This window comes from Phocoena phocoena, chromosome 4 (genome assembly GCF_963924675.1).
Source record: "Phocoena phocoena chromosome 4, mPhoPho1.1, whole genome shotgun sequence".
In the NCBI taxonomy this organism is placed as follows: Eukaryota; Metazoa; Chordata; class Mammalia; order Artiodactyla; family Phocoenidae; genus Phocoena; species Phocoena phocoena.
In genome coordinates this window covers 146,659,490-146,674,910 of record NC_089222.1, presented here as the reverse complement: position 1 = coordinate 146,674,910, position 15,421 = coordinate 146,659,490, and the positions used below count along the sequence as shown (strand labels likewise).

The 15,421-nt window shown below is 45.6% G+C and overlaps 1 protein-coding gene across 4 annotated transcripts in view; it reads right to left on the bottom strand.

Annotated features, from left to right (window-relative positions):
* Nucleotides 1-1,090: 1,090 nt before the first annotated feature.
* PRMT2 (protein arginine methyltransferase 2) overlaps nt 1,091-15,421 on the bottom strand; it is a 38,645-nt gene continuing 24,314 nt past the window's right edge. Inside the window, exons 7-11 of one of the 4 annotated variants that reach the window (XM_065875776.1) lie at nt 6,063-6,238; nt 4,683-4,812; nt 3,747-3,883; nt 2,219-2,390; nt 1,091-1,674 (exon numbers count right to left, since the gene is read on the bottom strand). In XM_065875776.1, coding sequence (XP_065731848.1) covers nt 1,642-1,674; nt 2,219-2,390; nt 3,747-3,883; nt 4,683-4,812; nt 6,063-6,238 — 648 coding nt within the window. In that variant the 3' untranslated portion in view covers nt 1,091-1,641. Of the gene's footprint in view, nt 1,675-2,218; nt 2,391-3,746; nt 3,884-4,682; nt 4,813-6,062; nt 6,239-15,421 lie in introns of those variants that run through there. The other 3 variants (XM_065875773.1, XM_065875775.1, XM_065875777.1) reach the window with 3 other exon arrangements.

Below are 15,421 nucleotides of genomic sequence, written 5' to 3'. Positions count from 1 at the left end.
CTGGGACTCACCACCCTTTTATTCCTTCCAAGTTCCCCTTTCAGAGTGGGAGTGTCTGTCTTGTGCCTGTTCTGTCACTATGTTTTAGAAGCACAAACTCATGTGGTTCCATGAGTCACCTCTGGATGAATCCTACCTCAAGTCTCACATATATCGGGTTTCGATAAGATTTAGAGGAGACTTTGGACTTCGGAGCTGGTGCTGGATTGAGTCAAGACTTTAGGGCTGTTGGGATGGAAATGAATGTATTTGCAGGTGAGGACATGAATTTGGGGGACCCGGGGGCAGAATGCTATGGTCTGTGTCCCTCCAAAATTCACATGCTGAGGCCTGTGTTTGAGCTGCTGTAACAGAGTATCATAGGCTGGGTGTCTTATAAACAACAGAAACATCTGTCTCAGAGCTCTGGAGGCTGAGAAGTCCAAGGTCAAACACCAGCAGATTCAGTGTCTGGTGAGGCCCCCTTCCTGGTTCAGTCTTCCTGCTGTGTCCTCACATGGAGGAAGGGGACCAGGGTGCTCTCTGGGGCCTCTTTTATAAGGACACTAATCCCATCCTTGGGTCTCCACCCTCATGACCTCATTACCTCCCAAAGGCCCCGTCTCCTAACACCACCATATTAGGGATTAGTTTTCAACACATAAATTTTGAGAGGTCACAAACCTTCAGTCTACAGCAAATTCACAGTGTACAAGCCCATTCACACAATGTTTGAAACCAGGCTCAAGTCTTCTCTGGTCATAGAAGCCAGGTATCAGCCTTGGGGGTGGTTCTGAGTGGGAGGGGCACTTGGGGCCTCCAGCGTGTTGGAGGGTCTGGGCCTGAACACTGGTTACACGTGTGCCCACTTTGTGAAACTTCATCCATCTGTATACTCATGACTTACGCGGTTTGGTGTATATAATCTATATTTCAATAAAAAGTTAACTAAAAATCAAAACCACACACACCAAAAAATGCAGACATGTACCTACTGGCATGAAAGTTTCTTCATAATATTAGATGAGAAATGTTACAGAGCAATGCACACAGTATGATCCATGCTTTTGCAAAATAATGTATGTGCACAGAACCAGGATATACACCAACATTCATTTATTAAAAAATATTTATTGAGCATGTACTATGTGCCGACACATAATTTATCTGGAAGACGTCTCTACAAGTGGACTACCCCATGCAGAGCCCCATCGCATGCATCGCACCTCAGGCTCCCACGAGGCTCTGTGTGACCCCACATCCCGCGAACTGAGTGGGTGAGCCGAGGGCGGGAAGGACACGCACACACGACGCACGAACAGCCACCTTCACAGGAGCACAGGGTTGACGAGAGTGTCCCATGAGCTTAGAACTAGACCTGGCTGAGGGACACTGGGCCATCAACTACCCACAGGTGGACACCTGGAAACACAGCCCAGTTCTAAGGACAGGCAGGACAGTGACAATGGCGAGCGTGGACCCCGAGGAGCACGGGCACATCTGGGGAGGGCCCGCGGCCCCGCGCCCTCGGGTGAGGGTGTTACCACCCCAGCCTGGTGCAAGTCCACGGCTTCCACAGGACACGTGTTCCCATCCAGGGCTGACGCCACTGAGTCACGTCTGTCCCTCCACAACGCTGCATCCTGCACAGAGCTGCACCTGTCATCTCCAGATGGGAAAGACTTTCTCTCCAACCTGAGAAAGACAAAGAAAACAAACCAGTCAGATGATAAATCATTTCAGTTTGATTAACACACAGTATTTCCTAATAATAATTTAATAGTGGACAAGAGTCTGGTATTCAGGTGCAGACTTTCAACAACAAACATTTAAACTTTTTTAACGTAAATCAGCATAAAGCAAAGCGCAAAACAGGTACTACAAAATAAAGGGAAACCATTTGATTATTTTCTTCCCTCTCCTGCATTAACCCTAAGTCTGAAGAGGAGGATTTCCCGTGGGCTCTGTGAGCCGTGAGCCCCAAGGCCCCACCTGGCCGCATGCTCACTTCAGCCCTCTAACTGCTGCCACGGCCACAACACGACTCCACCGCACGTCCACACTGCCCACGGCAAGGCACGCGGGGGGAGCGAGGCTGCACCACGGCCCGGCCCTCGGCCCCAGCTCTGGCCACGGGGTCCACCGGGTGGGAATAGGCATCTGCCACTGCAACCGCCACAGACCCACCAGCTGCCCGGACCGGCACCACAGCCCGTGACTCCACAGCTAAATATCTTACTTTCTGAGACCCGGGGTCTTGTCTAGAAGTGACGGACCAGCTCAGAGTGACAGACATGTGCCGTCTCCACACGGGGTTTCTCTGCAACACCACTGAGCCTGTGACCACGTCTCCCGCGAGGACGGACACGGGCTCGTCCATCATGAACAGCACCTGCTTCCAGTGGGTGGTGCTGCAAGACAGGGGTGTGGTGTCACCCCTCAGGGAGCCCATCGGGACTGCCATGCCCCCACCCTGTGATCAGACGGCTTCATGGGACCCGCGTGGACCCACAACCCGGGGGGCCTCCTGGACACTGCACAGACTCCCTCGTGCCAAGGAGGCCGGGCCGCAGGGGCACGTGGCCAGACCCAGGTCCCCAGGGGCCGCCTGTCCCCAGCCCCTCGTGGGGTCAACCCAGCCTCCACGAGCTGGCACGGCAGTGCCCACCCAAAGCCACCTTCTCTGAATTGCTGACGCCCACGGTTCTAGTTTCTGCAGTTAAAGCGAGATACACGCTGCTGAAATCGTGTCCAAAAAAAGTCATAATTCCTGTGAAGGTTCAGCTGAGTGTGAGCAAACAAGTGCAGCATTTGGGGGAGCAGTGACACCCCAGATTCTGTAAGTCCTGTGGCTCTCACGTCCAAGCACCTGAATGGACCCAGGTCACACCCCACAGTGAGGTTCTGCTGCGTCTCCCCCTCGTGTCACATCTTCCCTGACGCTGGGCCACCCCCTCAGCCACCGTGGTGGGGGTCTCCCTCCCTGGCCCACGCCCTGCCCCCCATCCCGCCCCCATGCCACCTGTGTGTGGATGACCCCACGCAGACGCTCAGGTGGGAAACGCCGGGCACACACGGTTCGTGGGGGCCTCTGAGGCCCCTCTCCTGCGGGCCCTGGAAGGAGGCTCTGGCCAGGCAGCTCGCTCTCCTGCTCGACTTCCACAAAGGACGCTGAAGACCCCTGGGCCCCAAGACCGCGGGGCATCTGACTCGGGCGTCTGCACCCCTCCCTGGGCCTTGCTCACTTCTGCCGATCACACGGTGCAGGGGAGCATTGGGGCCATCCCTGAAAGGGGCAGCGGAAGTCCCCGAATGAAGGTGGCACCTCCCCACCGAGGGGCCACTGTGTCCGGCAGCACGACAGACAAGGTGCGCTTCCCCACGTACAGGAGCAAGCGTGCAGCCCCGAAACCTTACTGCTCAGAAGATACATCTCGGGAAACATCTGCCTTCCCCAGAAGTCGGAGTAAAAGCCCCTGGAAACCTGTGGGCTGTTTCTGTGTCAGATGGTGAAGAGCTGCAGCAGCGTTTGGGGCCATGGAGAGAAGCCTGACCATCCAGGGTGTCAGGGACCCCTGACCCCGGCCCCGAGGAAGCCCGATGCCGGGGGGAGGCAACCCGGACTCATCGCCAGCCCTCCCGCCCCTGGGCCAGGGCTCAACCGCGTCTGGAGAGATTTGGGCCCACTCCCGATATTACTAGATCTTGAAACTCGTGGCTCTGCCAGGCTTTGTGTGCTGCCCCAGGAGAAGGAGGGGCACACTCACGGGTGCAGCGGGCCCGTGCTCAGCACCAGCTGTGGCTCATCCTCCTCCAGGTTCTGGAACTGGACACTGAACCAGGCTGTGAATCCGTGGAGGGTGCCTGCCTTCTTGATGTCAAAGTGAAGCTCACCTTTCATCATCTGTGTTCAAGCAAATGAGTCAGAAAAGGGCGCTGGGGACCGGGAAGCAGCTCCCGCCTCCACGGGGCTCCATCCCGGATCCCACAGCACTGCCCCAGGCAGCCACGCCGTCTATTGCAGTAGTTATGCCACAAATCTGTAACTTGCTAGTTAGCTGAACACATCAAAAACCATATCTCCTCCTAGGGAAAGTAAATGTTAAAACCTGCATCCTGAACTCAAAGGCTGCAGATAATCAGAAAAGGTTTTGAGCAATTTGGGTCTCATTTGCCTAATTTTCTGTCCCCAGATTCAGGTGGAATACTTGCTCTTCTCAATTCTTTGTACAAATATAAAGCTCCAGACTGAGTCTCTACAATCCCCAAACTAACTAAAGCCTCAAAAGTTCAGTTTGCACGAGGTTTTGCCCATCTAAGCTCCAGAAGGGGCTTCCTCCACCTCAGAGCAGCCCTTATAATGGGGTCGTCCGGAGCCCACACACGCCACCTCGTGGCCACAGAGGGTAAGTAAAAGAATTTTAAGAATTTTATCATCAACGGGAGTTAAAAAACCTTAGAAAAAAAATTTAATTCAAATTCCATGATGAAACATATAATTTATTTGAATCTGAAGATGCTGAGAATATTACACATAAATCTAAAAGTAACTGAAGACGTTAAAGAGGGTAACTATGAAGAAAATAACCTAAAAATACAAAAAAACAAAATCAGAATAGGAAAAAAAAAAGACTGTGGGAAAATCAATAGCAACAAGTTTAACTTGTTTATTTGAACAGGAAGGAAGGGTCACCTCTTCTCACCTCGAGGTCGGCGATCTGCACGGTTCTCATGTCCAGCTGTAATATGGTGCATGGCTCAGAGAGACAGTCTTCTGGTTTCAAAATGTGGTTATACTTGGGCTTCGAAAAAAACTCCTTAATTGCTAAAGATCTGGGGAAAAGTCAAAGCAATTTTGCTCAATATCATTTACCCACATCTCAGGCTATCACGCCTCCTCTGCGTCAGCAGGAATTCTAACTCACCGGGCGAGAGGCAGGGCTGAGACGGCCAGCCCTCCGGGGACCCTCAGTGCCCTACTCGCAGGGTCTCAGCACACACCCAGAGAACACGGAATCCACGGGAAATTAAATGTTAACGAATGGTGTGAGAGGAGAACAGACATCTCCTCCAAGGGGCCAACCAGTGTCCCGGATAACGTGCGGCCCCAGCACATTATCCCCCCACCCTCCAGTTCACGGTGCGCCTTTTCCGGACACCACAGACCGTGTTCAGAGCTTCCTCCGTCTTTCCTTGTCGCTTTCATTACGGAGCGTTAATTCGGGCAGCATGAGAAACCACACCCCACCCCCACCCCCTGCTCTTTTCAAACCTTCCCAGCCCTTCCCACACATTAGTCCTACATGAACCACGGAACGACTCTGTTGGAGACCCTTCCTCTCCATCCCCTTTGGGATCTGGGTTGAGAGTACATTGACTAGGGAAGATTCCATACCTTTATGTTGATACATTTTCTTTTTTTGAGTTTTTAAACAAAAAACAAAAAGGCCCAGAGGCCCCCATCTTGCTGCCAACTCCCCCAGCTGGACACTTAGCAGGTGTCCAGGCTCATTGAACAGAAGCTTCTTTCTGCCTCTGACAAAGGGGCCCTTCCCTAATTCCAGGGCTGCTGCTGGGTCTCTCCTGCCCACGTCCCATGGCACCTCAGAGGGGACGCAGCCGACACGTGTCACTATCCTTCTCAGAGGAGGCGATGTGACAACCATGAAGACCTTGAGAGAAGACTGTTTTATGTTAAAACCTGAAGCTCTACCACAAGCCTGATGTATGTTACACACGAGGAAATGAACTTTTGTGGAGCACCACTTTCTTTGCCAAATGCCAGCGATGCCTTCACTAACACATTTTCTGACTCCTGTTAAAAAGTTACGGCTCTTAGTGGGAACATCCATTTGTTTTAACAGCCCACGCATTTATAAACATGACTTTATTTTTCCCATTATATTTGGGGTCTTATAAATGGGACACTTCAATTTCCCATCACATCTGTTGGTTTAAAGCCCTGTAAGGCAACGTGCAAACTTCTTAGTCACGTGAGCAAACAGCTCAGCACGGTGGCAGCTCTGAGACCTGCAGCCCGCCCCGCATGCTCCCGCAGCCCGGGAGCGCCCGGTGACACTCACTTGAGGGCACTGAGGTCGAACTCGTAGGCGTTGTCCCAGAAGAGCACCTTGCTGCGGTAGTCCCTGTCGGCGCTGCAGGGCACCAGGTGCAGCGCGGCCGTGGTCGGCCAGATGACCCCGTCCTCCTTCAGCCACGCGTCCCGGGCATAGAGGATGGACTCGATCATGAACTCAAACTGCAGGGAGACGCACAGGAGACACCATGTCTGTGCAGCCCCCTCGCTGCTCAGATTCTGGGGTCTTCACGTCTGTCACCTCCAGAGGCACTGAACGGGCTGAGCTGCCCGGCCCACGGGAGGGCTTCTCTTGCGCCCACACGGCAGTGGTCACCGAGTCCAGTCACAGCCTGGGTTTAAGCGCCATCGAGCCGCGTGGAGCTCGGAACTGGGCATGGCTAATGGTCGGGAAATCAGCCTCTCGCCCACCCCACTCACTCAGCAGTCAGCTGTCCCCACGTTCCTAAAGCCCTCAAGTGTTTCAGGGTGTTAACTCTCCAGCAGTATCAACCTGGTCTGGGGTATCCTCAGGATTCTCACCACCCTTTAAGTTGGCTGAAGTCACTTCTTAAAAACGTGGAACACCGGGGGCGGAGTCAAGATGGCGTACTAGGAGGACGCGGAATTTGCGTCTCCACACAACTAGGGCACCTACCAGGCACCGGTGGGGACCCATGGACACCTAAGGGGACGGGAGGAACCCTCAACGACCGGTAGGAAGTGGGGGGAGTGAGGGGGAAGGAGAAGCAGAGGTGGGACGGGATTGGCTCCCCTAAGGGGCGCCTGGGGGAGGGGAAGGGATCCCACACCCGAAAGGGGAAATTGGTGGACCGTTGGGAGGGCAAAGGATCAAAAGGGAGCGTGGCCAGGTCTCCCCTGCCCACTCGGGCCCCCAGAAGCCCAGCCTGATCCTCTGCCCTCCCAGCCTCCCTCCTGCTGTGCAGAGCCCAAGCCACACCCCTACACTCAAAGACCCCCTCTGAGATCTGCCCCAATGCGCTGGGTCTAAACCCCACCCACACACCCCCACTCAGGGCCCTACCTCCAAACTCCTTAGCTCCACACTCCAGACGCCCTCCTTTCCACGTGCTGCCTCCCCCCTTCCACCCTAAGCAGAGGCCCCACCCCACGCTCAAACGTCACCCCCCACCCACCTAGGTCCCGCCCCACCCTAAACCCCACCCCTGCCTATTCCACCTTCACCAGAACTCCGCCCTCATAGCCAAGGCTTTTTTTTTTTTTTCTTTTTCTTTTGTCCTCTTTTAGATTGGGGTTCCATTTTACCTTGTTGATTCACTGTCATTGATTCTTTTAGATTTTTGTTTTTCCTAATAAACCTTTTATTTTTCTAATTTTATTTTATTCTTTATACTTCGTTAGTGATCTCTCCTCCTGGCTTGTTGCTCCCCCCCACTTTTTTTTTCTTTTTTCTGCTGTGGTTTTATTTTACCTTGTTGCAGTTGTTTCAATTATAGTTTTATTTTTCCTAATATATTTTTTTATCTTTCTAATTTTATTTTGTTTTTCATTCTTTGATATTGTACTGCTCCATTTTTTCTTTATTTCTTCCTTTTTTTTTTTTTTTTTTTTTTAATGTGCCATGAAGCTTGCAGGATCCTGGTTCCCAGGCTGGAGGTCAGGCCCGAGCTCCCATGGTGGGAGCTTGGAGTCCAAACCACTGGACTAACAGAGAACCTCAGACCCCAGGGACTATCAATTGGAGCCAGACCTCCAGGAGGTCTTCATCTCAGCACCAAGACCCAGCTCTATCCAACTGCCTGCCAACTCCACTGCTGGACATCTCAGGCCAAACAACCAGTAAGACAGGAATACAGCACCACCCATCAAAAAATATATATATAATGACAAAAAAATACGTTACAGACAAAGGAGCAAAGTAAAAACCTACAAGACCAAATAAATGAAGATGAAATATGCAACCTACCGGACAAAGAATTCAGAGTAATGATAGTAAAGATGATCCAAAATCTCAGAAACAGAATGGAGAAAATACAAGAAACATTTAACAAGGATCTAGAAGAAATAAAGGGCAAACAAACAGTGATGAATAACACAACTACTGAAATTAAAAATACCCTAGAACGAATTAATAACAGAATAACTGAGGCAGAAGAACGGATAAGTGACCTGGAAGATAAAAGGGTGGAAATAACCTCCAGGGAGCAGAATAAAGAAAAAAGAATGAAAAGAATTGAGGACAGTCTCAGAGACTTCTGGGACAACATTAAACGCACCAACATTCAAATTATAGGGGTCCCAGAAGAAGAAGAGAAAAAGAAAGGGTCTGAGAAAATATTTGAAGAGATTATAGTCAAAAACTTCGCTAACATGGGAAAGGAAATAGTCAATCAAGTCCAGGAAGCACAGAGAGTACCACACAGGATAAATCCAAAGAGAAACATGCCGAGACACATACTAATCAAACTATCAAAAATTAAACACAAAGAAAAAAATATTAAAAGCATCGAGGGAACAGCAACAAAGAACATACAAGGGAATCCCCATAAGGTTAACAGATGATTTTTCAGCAGAAACTCTGCAAGCCAGAAGGGAGTGGCAGGACATACTTAAAGTGATGAAAGGGAAAAACCTACAACCAAGATTACTCTACCCAGCAAGGATCTCATTCAGATTCGATGGAGAAATTAAAACCTTTACAGATAAGCAAAAGTTAAGAGAATTCAGCACCACCAAACCAGCTTTACAACAAATGCTAAAGGAACTTCTCCAGACAGGAGACACAAGAGAAGGAAAAAACCTACAAAAACCAACCCAAAACAATTAAGAAAATGGTAATAGGAACATACATATCGATAATTACCTTACACGTGAATGGATTAAATGCTCCAATCAAAAGACATAGACTGGCTGAATGGATACAAAAACAAGACCCGTACATATGCTGTCTACAGAGACCCACTTCAGACCTAGGGACACATACAGACTGAAAGTCAGGTGATGGAAAAAGATATTCCATGCAAATGGAAATCAAAAGAAAGCTGGAGTAGCAATTCTCATATCAGACAAAACAGACTTTAAAATAGACTATTACAAGAGGCAAAGAAGGACACTACATAATGATCAAGGGATCAATCCAAGAAGAAGATATAACAATTGTAAATATTTATGCACCCAACACAGGAGCACCTCAATACATAAGGCAAATGCTAACACCCATAAAAGGGGAAATCGACAATAACACAATAATAGTAGGGGACTTTAACACCCCACTTTCCTCAATGGACAGATCATCCAAAATGAAAATAAATAAGGAAACACAAGCTTTAAATGACACATTAAACAAGATGGACTTAATTGATATTTATATGATATTCCATCCAAAAACAAACAGAATACTTTCTTCTCAATTGCTCACAGAACATTCTCCAGGATACATCATATCCTGGGTCACAAATCAAGCCCTGGTAAATTTAATAAAATTGAAATCGTATCAGGTATCTTTTCTGACCACAACCTATGAGACTAGATATCAATTACAGGAAAAAATCTGTAAAAAATACGAACACATGGAGGCTAAACAGTACACTACTAAATAACCAAGAGATCACTGAAAAGATCATAGAGGAAATAAAAAAATACCGAGAAACAAATGACAATGAAAACACAATGACCCAAAAACTATGGGATGCAGCAAAAGCAGTTCTAAGAGGGAAGTTTATAGCAATACAATCCTACCTCAAGAAACAAGAAAAATCTCAAACAACCTAACTTTACACCTAAAGCAATTAGAGAAAGAAGAACAAAAAACTCCCAAAGCAGAAGGAAAGAAATAATAAAGATCAGATCAAAAATAAATGAAAACGAAATGAAAGAAATGATAGCAAAGATCAATAAAACTAAAAGTTGGTTCTTTGAAAAGATAAACAGAATTGATAAACCATTAGCCAGACTCACCAAGAAAAAAGGGAGAAGACTCAAATCAACAGAAATAGAAATGAAAAAGGAGAAGTAACAACTGACACTGCAGAAATACAAAGGATCATGAGAGATTACTACAAGCAACTCTATGCCAATAAAATGGACAACCTGGAAGAAATGGACAAATTCTTAGGAAAGCACAACCTTCCACGACTGAACCAGGAAGAAACAGAAAATATAAACAGACGAAACACAAGCACTGAAATTGAAACTGTGATTAAAAATCTTCCAACAAACAAAAGCCCAGGACCAGATGGCTTCACAGGCGAATTCTATCAAACATTTAGAGAAGAGCTAACACCCATCCTTCTCAAACTCTTCCAAAATATAGCAGAGGGAGGAACACTCCCAAACTCATTCTACGAGGCCACCATCACCCTGATACCAAAACCAAACAACGATGTCACAAAAAAAGAAAACTACAGCCAATATCTCTGATGAACACAGATGCAAAAATCCTCAACAAAATACTAGCAAACAGAATCCAACAGCACAATTAAAAGGATCATACACCATGATCAAGTGGGGTTTATCCCAGGAATGCAAGGATTCTTCAATATATGCAAATCAATCAATGTGATAAACAATATTAGCAATTGAAGGAGAAAAACCATATGATAATCTCAATAGATGCAGAAAAAGCTTTTGACAAAATTCAACACCCATTTATGATAAAAACTCTCCAGAAAGTAGGCATACAGGGAACCTACCTTAACATAATAAAGGCCATATATGACAAACCCACAGTCAACATCATTCTCAATGGTGAAAAACTCAAACCATTTCCTCTAAGATCAGGAACAAGACAAGGTTGCCCACTCTCACCACTATTATTCAACATAGTTTTGGAAGTTTTAACCACAGCAATCAGAGAAGAAAAATAAATAAAAGGAATCCAAATCAGAAAAGAAGAACTGTCACTGTTTGCAGATTACATGATACTATACATAGAGAATCCTAAAGATGCTACCAGAAAACTACTAGAGCTAATTAATGAATTTCGTAGAATAGCAGGATACAAAATTAATGCACAGAAATCTCCTGCATTCCTATACACTAATGATGAAAAATCTGAAAGAGAAATTAAAGAAACACTCCAATTTACTATTGCAACATAAAAATTAAAATACCTAGGAATAAACCTACCTAAGGAGACAAACGACCTGTATGCAGAAAACTATAAGACACTGATGAAAGAAATTAAAGATGATACAAACAGATGGAGAGATATACCATGTTCTTGGATTGGAAGAATCAACATTGTGAAAATGACTGTACCACCCAAAGCAATCTACAGATTCAATGCAATCCCTATCAAACTACCAAAGGCATTTTTCACAGAACTAGAACAAAAAATTGCACAATTTGTATGGAAACAGAAAAGACCCCAAATAGCCAAAACAATCTTCAGAAAGAAAAACAGAGCTGGAGGAATGAGGCTCCCGGACTTCAGACTAAACTACAAAGCTACAGTAATCAAGACAGTATGGTACTGGCATAAAAACAGAAATATAGATCAATGGAACAGGATATAGAAAGCCCAAAGATAAAGCCACACACATGTCACCTTATCTTTGATAAAGGAGGCAAGAGTATACAATGGAGAAAAGACAGCCTCTTCAAAAGTGGTGCTGGGAAAACTAGACAGCTACATGTAAAAGGATGAAATTAGAACACTTCCTAACACCATACCCAGAAATAAACTCAAAATGGATTAAAGACCTAAATGCAAAGCTAGACAGTATAAAACTCTTAGAGGAAAACATAGGCAGAACACTCTGTGACATAAATCAGAGCAAGATCCTTTTTGACCCACCTCCTAGAGAAATGGAAATAAAAACAAAAATAAAACAAATGGGACCTAATGAAACTTCAAAGCTTTTGCACAGCAAAGGAAACCATAAATAAGACCAAAAGACAACCCTCAGAATGGGAGAAAATATTTGCAAATGAAGCAACTGACAAAGGATTAATCTCTAAAATATACAAGCAGCTCATGCAGCTCAATATCAAAAAAACAAAAACCCAGTCCAAAAATGGGCAGAAGAACTAAATAGACATTTATCCAAAGAAGATATACAGACTGCCAACAAACACATGAAAAGATGCTCAACATCACTAATCATTAGAGAAATGCAAATCAAAACTACAATGAGGTATCACCTCACACCAGTCATCAAAAAATCTACAAAAAATAAATGCTTGAGAGGGTGTGGAGAAAAGGGAACCCTCTTGAACTGTTGGTGGGAATGTAAATTGATACAGCCACTATGGAGAACAGTATGGAGGTTCCTTAAAAAACTAAAAATAGAGCTACCATATGACCCAACAATCCCACTACTGGGCATATACCCTGAGAAAACCATAATTCAAAGAGTCATGTACCACAATGTTCACTGCAGCACTATTTACAATAGCCAGGACATGGAAGCAACCTAAGTGTCCATCAACAGATGAATGGAGAAAGAAGATGTGACACATGTATACAATGGAATATTACTCAGCCATAAAAAGAAACGAAACTGAGTTATTTGTAGTGAGGTGGATGCACCTAGAGTCTGTCATAAAGAGTGAAGTCAGTCAGAAAGAGAAAAACAAATACCGTATGCTAACATATATGTATGGAATCTAAAAAAAGAAAAAAAGGTTCTGATGAACCTAGGAGCAGGACAGGAATAAAGACACAGAGATAGGGTATGGACTTGAGGACACAGGGAGGGGGAAGGGTAAGCTGGGACGAAGTGAGAGAGTGGCATGGACATATATACACTACCAAACGTAAAACAGATAGCTAGCAGGAAGCAGCTGCATGACACAGGGAGATCAGCTTGGTGCTTTGTGACCACCTAGAGGGGTGGGATAGGGAGGGTGGGAGGGAGACACAAGAGGGAGGGGATGTGGGGATATACGTACACATATAGCTGATTCACTTTGTTACACAGCAGCATCCAACACACCATTCTAAAGCAATTATAGTCCAATAAAGATGTTAAAAAAAAAAAAGTAACTGTTCCTAGATTATATTTGACTATGTCAATTTCCTGGCCTAATTTTGAATAAAATGTTGATGTTTATTTAACAAAGAAAAAAAAAGTGGAACATCAAAGCAGGAGTGCCACAGGGGTCACGTTGCACTGAAGTCAAGAGCGGCCCAGCGCCCCTAGGTGCCCCTCGGGAGTGTTGAATTTTGAGAATTCTTTGTATATTCAGGATACACACTGGATATGTGATTTGCAAATATTTTCTCCTAACCTTAGCCTGTCTTTTCATTCTCTTAACACTGTCTTTTACAGGACAGACATTTTTACTTTTGATGAAGTCCAATTTATCAACTTTTTCTTTAATAGATTATGCTTTTAGAGTCACACCTAAAAACCCTTTGACTAACCCAGGAACACTTTCTCCTGTGATTTCTTCTGAGAGTTTTATAGTTTTATGTTCTAAGCAATTAGATCTGTAATCAATTTTGAGTTCATTGTTTAGTATGAGGTATGAGGTTTAAAGATGAAGTTCTTTTTTTTTTTTGCACATGGATGGCCAACTGTACCAATATAATTAGGTGAAAAGACTATCTTTTCTCCATTAAATTAACTTTGCCCCTCTGTTAAGAATCAGTTGACCGTATTTGTAGGAATATACTGTCTATTCTGTTCCATCGACTTACGTGTCTATCGTTTCACCAGTCTCACAGTCTTGACTACCAGAGCTTTATACTAAGTTTTAAAGTCAGGTACTATAATTCTTCCAATTTTGTTCTTTTAAAAATTGTATCAGCTATTCTAGTTTGTTTACATTCCACATAAATTTTACAATGAACTTATCTACAAAAACTCCTGCTTAGATTGTTACTGGAATTGTATTAAATCTACAGATTAATCTGGGGAGAAGAGACATCCTTAGAAGGTTGTCTTCCAGCCCATGAACAATGTGTATCTACCAGCATCACGTAGTTTTCAGCATACAGATCTTGTACGTTTTGTCAGATTTCATCATTTTGGAGCTACTGTAAATAGTATTGTACAGTGCTAGTATTTATATAAAAATATGACTGGTTTTTGTATGTTGACTTTGTGATCTTCTTAAACTTGCCTACTAGTCTAGGAAAGTTTCTGGAGATTCCTTGGGATTTTCTACAAAGACAATCATGCTGTCTGAGAAAGGGATGGTTTATTTCTTTGTCTTCGTTCTGTGTGCCTTTCACTTCTTCTCTCCCTTTTGCACTGGTTAGGTTTCCCAGTACAATATGGAGTAGAAGTGGTGGAGCGGCCCTCCCTGCATCACTCCTGCTCTTAGGGGGAAGTTGCCATTCTGTCCTAACAAGTAAAAAGCTGAACAAACTGAAACATCAAGAACTCTTCCTAGATCCGTAAGAGAAATGAGGTCACGGAGCAAACTGCTGCCCCCAAATAGGAGAAATTGAGAGACTAATACAGACGGTCCCCTACTTATGATGGTTCAACTTTACAACGGTGCAATAGGAATTCAGTAAAGGCTATGCCTCAGATTTTGAATTTTGATCTTTTCCCAGCTAGCGATACACAGTGCAATGCATGAGCCACACAAGCCACAGCCCTGTCAGCCATGAGATTGCTAGGGTGGACGACACTTTCAGTACAGTACTGAGTCAATTACATGAGATAGTCAACGCTTTATTATCAAATGGGCTTTGGTTATGATTTTGCCCAACTGTAGGCTCATGTGAGTGCTCTGAGCACATTTAAGGCAGGCAAGGCTCAGCTGTGATGTTCAGGAACTTAGGTGTGTTATGTGCATTTTGAAGTTTTTTGTTTATAAATTTATTTATTTATTTTTGACTGTGTTGGGTCTTCGTTGCTGCACGCGGGCTTTCTCTAGTTGCAGCGAGCGGGGGATACTCTTCGTTGCGGTGCACAGGCTTCTCATTGTGGTGGCTTCTCTTGTTGCGGAGCACAGGCTCTAGGCGTGCGGGATTCGGTAGTTGTGGCACGTGGGCTCTAGAGCACAGGCTCAGTAGTTGTGGCTCACAGGCTTAGCTGCTCTGTGGCATGTGGGATCTTCCCGGACCAGGGCTCAAACCCGTGTCCCCTGCATTGGTAGGCGGATTCTTAACCACTGCGCCACCAGGGAAGTCCCTGCATTTTGGACTTTGATATTTTCAACTTATGATGGGTGTGTCGGGATGCAGCCCCATCATAAGTCGAGGAGGATCGTACAGAGAATCACAACTTGCCAGGGGAGGAAACATGAACTGTGGTTGACAAGTTGCTGGGGCCCACTGTGGACAAGCCTGAGAGTCAAAGCTCCAGATGGGCTCAGTCACAGGGGTCCCCACAGTAAACGTCAGAGAAAAGTCCCCTCGTGCTTCTGACAAGTTCAAAAGGAAGCATTTGAAATACACCAGAGTATTCTGTTCTTCTTAACAGG